Raw genomic sequence first — 5,774 nt, forward strand, 5'->3', positions numbered from 1 at the left:
AAACATTTGGGGCCGAGCATGGTGGTTCATGCCTGCAATCCCAGCACTTTGAGAGGCCAAAGCAGGTGTATCACCTGAGGTTAGGAGTTCAAGACCAGCCTGGCCAACATGGTGAGACCCCATCTCAACAAAAATACAAAAATTAGTTGGGCATGATGGCAGGTGCCTGAAATCCCAGCTGTTCGGGAGGCTGAGTGGGAGAATCACTTGAACCCAGGAGATGGAGGTTGTAGTGAGCCAAGATCGCACCACTGCACTCCAGCCTGGGCAACAGAGCAAGACTCTGTCTCAAAGTTAAAAAAAAAATTTGGTATATTGACCATGCTAAGAAGAAACTAATGCCCAACCAGTTGGTGATACGTGGCCGTCTTCTAACAGATGCTTCATCATTTTGCCTTGAAGATGTATTTTGTGGAGATTATTTCACTTTATATTCTAAGGTCATTTAAGTTGAAGTTCATTGCCTTTTATAGTACTGTTTTCTACTTCTCCATTGCTGTTTTAGCATGAGAGAACCAACTGTCCTTAGTGGAACTTCTCTTCTCCACATCAATCTCAATTTATTTCTATTTCATAGGTCCCTTCTAAAAGGGCTCCTTTTGATTTAGGAAATGCAGGAGACCACTGGAGATCATAGGTGAATTAAGTACTTTTTTCTTTCCAATTAACAGATTTACGTTATATCTTTTAAAATGATTAGTGGAAAAAATATGCCAGTCTTCATTATCCTTTGCTTATGTCATGCATATAATATAAAATAATCAGAATGTAGTTTGAAATGAAAGAGACCTTAGAAATTACCTCCTAGTCCAGCCCCTAATTATTGTAAATAAGGAATCTGAGACCCAGAGGATAGAAAGGTTTTGCTCAAGCTCACTCAGTTAAGTAATGACAGTCACGCCCACCTCTCACTGCCAGTCCAGGATTCCTTCTACTACGTCATCATAAACTTAAAGAACAAGAATGGTTATTCAAACAACTTTTTCCAAAAGCACCTTTGCCTTCCTATTATCAAAGATTGAGTTGTATCAGACCATTTTCGTTTTCCCCCCAAATTTAAACTTCTCTTACAAGCTTTGCCACAGCCAGCCTGGTAAGCAAACGTTTCTTTTGTTCTTTTTGTTTTTGTTTTTTTGAGACAGTCTCTCACTCTGTCACCCAGGCTGGAATGCAGTAGAACAATCTCAGCTCACTGCAAGCTCTGCCTCCCAGGTTCAGGAGATTCTCCTGCCTCAGCCTCCTGAGTATCTGGGACTATAGGCATGCAACACTGCACCTGGGTAATTTTGTTTTTTTGGATTTTTTTTCTGACAGAGTCTTGCCCTGTCACCAGGCTGGAGTGTAGTGGCGCAATCTCGGCTCACTGCAACTTCCGCCTTCTGGGTTCAAGCGATTCTTCCACCTCAGCCTCCTGAGTAGCTGGGACCACAGGCGCATGCCACCACACCTGGCTAATTTTTTTGTATTTTTAGTAGAGATGGGGTTTCACCGTGTTGGCCAGGATGGTCTCGATATCTTGACCTCATGATCTGCCCGCCTCGGCCACCCAAAGTGCTGGGACTATAGGCATGAGCCACCGCGCCTGGCAATTTTGGTATTTTTTAGTAGAGATGGGGTTTCACCATGTTGGCCAGGCTGGTCTCAAACTCCTGACCTCAGGTGATCTGCCCACCTTGGCCTCCCAAAGTGCTGGGATTACAGGCATAAGCCACTGTGCCTGGCCAGCAAAAGTCTTAATTATATATTTTTCTTAATTACTTCAGGTCAGTCTAGTAAACATTTTAGTAGACATTTATTAAGCACCAACTATGTGCTTAATAACATTGTGATGGCAATACAAAGACAATCCTTGCCTTCCAGAAAACTACCTTGTATCTGTACTTAAACTACATCAGAAGCCCTTTAGTGGGGAAAAAATGACATCTTCCATGTTTTATTCTTAGAATGATCACTGACATAGATATAGAACTCTAATTTCCTTCTCTACCTCATCTTCACTGCGTCTACCAGCAATTTATGCTAATCCACAGTTGTTCTCATGGTTGACAGAAAAGGTGACTATAACAGAATCAGGCTTGCCAAAGCTTGTATTCTACCACTTGTGCTGTCACCTCTGTTAGTGATGTAATCCAGGTATACATCTGTGCTTCCCATTCACTTTACAGGTATAGCCGAGACTATGTGGTGGAAGGGGAACCGTATGCTGGTTATGACAGACACAATGCAGAGGTAGCAGCCTTTCACCTGGACAGGTACGTATGATCAGAATAGGTTATGCTCATTTTGTTTCCTTTCAAAACTCTTTCTTGAACAGGACTTGGGGACTCCTTCAAAAAGATGCAACAGTAACAAATGACTCGTTACCCCTTTTAGATAGCTAAGTGACTAGTTCCATTGAACTTGTATGAGTCCCACAATTTGGTTGGCACGAGGAATACTTAAAGTATTTTAATTTCAGGCTTCTTTAGGCCATTTCATTTCTGGCCTGCTGTTATTATCATCAGTGAAGATATTTTTGGTAAATAAACTTTGAACTTAAATCTCTGAATTGAACTGTCATGAATTGGGCCTAGCCATCCTGTTATTTTGTTATGTATTTGTTTTAAGTAAGTAATGCTGACTTATCCCCATGTGCTGGAAACATCTAGCATGAAATATATAATGAGTTTTATTGTCATTTATATAAAATATGCACAGCTTCAAAAACCAGAATAATTTCAAAAGGAAAGGGCTGGGCGCAGTGGTTCACACCTGTAATCCCAGCACTTTGGGAGGCCGAGGCAGGCAGATTGTCTGAGCTCAGGAGTTTGAGACCAGCCTGGGCAACACGTGAAACCCCAACTCTACTAAAATACAAAAAAATTAGCCGGACATGGCAGTGTGAGCCTGTAGTCCCAGCTACTCAGGAGGCTGAGGCAGGAGAATTGCTTGAACCCCATAGGCAGAGGTTGCAGTGAGCTGACATCACGCGACTGCACTCCAGCCTGGGCAACAGCGAGAGTCCATCTGAGAAAAAAAAAGATGTGAATTTTAAGTTTGTAAGTTAACTAGGAAAGTTCTTTTTTTTTTTTTTTTTTCTCAGCAGGTTGCTAGTCAGAAACCTTGCGGCTGAATTGTCTACTATCTCAGTTACTCCTCTGACCAGCTCTCTCATCAGGCCATATTGGCAGACTTTGAAAGAAATTGCTCACAATATTTGTTTTAAAAATCAATTGATGACTGGGTACAGTGGCTCATGCCTGTAATCCCAACATCTTGGGAGGCTGAGGTGGGTGAATCACTTGAGCCCAGGAGTTCAAGACCAGCCTGGGCAACATGATGAAGCCCCATCTCTACTAAAAAAAATTAGCTGAGTGTGGTGATGTGTACCTGTAGTTCCAACTAGTGAGGAGGTTGAAGAGGGAGGATCACTTTGAGCCTGGGAGGTAGAAGCTACAGTGAGCTGTGATCAAGCCATTGTACTCCAGCCTAGTAACAGAGTGGAACCTTGTCTCAATAGAATAAAATAATAAATAAAATTTAAAAAGTTTTTTTGAGAGAGTCTCACTCTGCCCCCCAGACTGGAGTGCAGTAGCCTGGTCTTGGCTTACTGCAACCTCCACCTCCTGGGTTCAAGCAATTCTCCTGCCTCAGCCTTCCAAGTAGCTAGGACTACAGGTGCACGCCACCACACCTGGCTAATTTTTTTTATTTTTAGTAGAGATGGGGTTTCACCATGTTGGCCAGGCTGGTCTGGAACTCCTGATCCCACGTGATCCACGCGCCCCAGCCTCCCAAAGTGCTAGGATTACAGGTGTAAGTCACTAGCCCAGCCTAAAATGAATTTATAAGGAAACCAGAAAAGCAAGGTGAAATGTTTATCTTTTTCTGAATTAGGATTTTATAAACATAACTTAAAAATTGCAAATTCAGGCCGGGCACAGTGGCTCAAGCCTGTAATCCCAGCACTTTGGGAGGCCGAGGCGGGTGGATCACGAGGTCAAGAGATCGAGACCATCCTGGTCAACATGGTGAAACCCCATCTCTACTAAAAATACAAAAAATTAGCTGGGTGTGGTGGCACGTGCCTGTAATCCCAGCTACTCAGGAGGCTGAGGCAGGAAAATTACCTGAACCCGGGAGGCGGAGGTTGCGGTGAGCCGAGATCGTGCTATTGCACTCCAGCCTGGGTAACAAGAGTGAAACTCCGTCTCAAAAACAAAAAAAAAAAATTTCAAATTCAGTAGACTTGACTAAATAAAATAATGAACTTATATGTCAAGAAATAGCAAACAAAATTTAAAAGGAAACAACAAACTAGGAGAAAGCACTTGAATCTAATGTAATTTGAGTATTAATAGCCTTAATATGTGTTTATACAAATCTATCTCTCTATCTATCTATCTATGTTAAAAACTCTCTTAGAAAATAGATTAAGAGCACATGCATTGTCAATTGCTAATAAATATCGGGAGAGGGAGTTCATCCTCACCAGGAATTTTTAAAAATTCAGATGAAACAATGAGATACTATTTTTACCTGTTGAAAATGGCAAAGCTTAAAAAAAGATAACACTTTATTGGCAAGAATACATTGAGATTCATATGTTGCTTATGACATTGTCAATTATTTCAGTTTTTCTGTTAAGAACCCTAGCATTATTTATCAAAAACCTTGATGTTTGTACCCTTTGAACAAATAACTGCTTTTTTATACACATATCTAGGACAGTTCTAGGAAGTACCGTAGAGAAAGAATACAAAATTCAAAGATACGTATACAACAGTCTTAGCTGTAAGCATTTTCAATAGTGAAAAACTGGTTGTAACCTGAACACCTTTGATACAGAAAAGCTTAGATACATGTGTATAATACTATGAATTTTTGCTGCCTCTTTTAAGACCTAGTAGTAAACAGTTGGATAAATCCTATTCCTCACTTAATGGCATACTAGATGAGGCTTTCCAAGACCTTATCTGTTTGCCTCTTTTCTTCATCCCCAAACTTCTTCCTCCTGTCCTGTTTGTTGGACACTAGCAGGCATAAATTTCCTCATTTCTGTACCAGTGTTCTGTATTACCCAATACCCTATGTTTTGTTGATATATATGTAAAGTGATACTCATTATTATTTTGTGTTTCCCCGTTACTGGCCAAGTTTTATCTTTTCACAGCAGGACACCTGTTTATTAGAGTATTTGTGTACTTTTGATGTTAATTAACAATAATGTTTCAGTTTGTGACTTGCGCTTTGGGAATCCTGTATTTAAAAGTACTTCCCTACTTCAAAGTCTGAAAGATGTTCTCTGGTCAATCACCCTGTGACGTTTGTTAAATGCCACTGTAGCCAGCCTCAAGTGCCACAGTAACATTGCCCCTCAGTGCTAACCTGGCTGCTGTTCTTTGGCTTGGCAGTTGTCAATGGGGAGAAAAAATACTTCCCAATCTAGGCATGTGTTTGTAGGCCTAGCTACCGGGGAAGCTGAGGTGAGAGGATTGCTTGAGCCCAGGAGTTCCAGGCTGCAGGGAGCTATGATCACGCCACTGCACTCCAGCCTGGACAACAGAGTGGGACTCTTAAAAACCGACCAGCCAAACAAACAAACAAAAACACACCAAAAAAGCCCTCCTCCACCTTTTTCATTCATGGATCCTGATACTTTTCTGCTTTGGGTTGCCGTTTCTTCATTACATTCAGATTTAACCACCTTCCCTTGCCTCAGGGTGGGATCTCTGGATTTCTATGTTATTTTGAGGTATCTGTTGCTTTTGTGGCTTTTTTTTTTTTTTTTTTTT

At 41.3% G+C, this 5,774-nt stretch overlaps 1 protein-coding gene across 2 annotated transcripts in view; it reads left to right on the plus strand.

Annotated features, from left to right (window-relative positions):
* FAM20B (FAM20B glycosaminoglycan xylosylkinase) overlaps positions 1 to 5,774 on the plus strand; it is a 50,889-nt gene that overhangs the window by 21,880 nt on the left and 23,235 nt on the right. For both annotated transcript variants that reach the window (XM_037737048.1, XM_017524420.2), the window contains exon 3: positions 2,166 to 2,252. In XM_037737048.1, the coding sequence (XP_037592976.1) occupies positions 2,166 to 2,252 (87 nt within the window). The remainder of the gene's footprint in view (positions 1 to 2,165; positions 2,253 to 5,774) is intronic.

Source organism: Cebus imitator, unplaced genomic scaffold, assembly GCF_001604975.1.
Source record: "Cebus imitator isolate Cc_AM_T3 unplaced genomic scaffold, Cebus_imitator-1.0 Scaffold33, whole genome shotgun sequence".
Lineage (NCBI taxonomy): Eukaryota > Metazoa > Chordata > Mammalia > Primates > Cebidae > Cebus > Cebus imitator.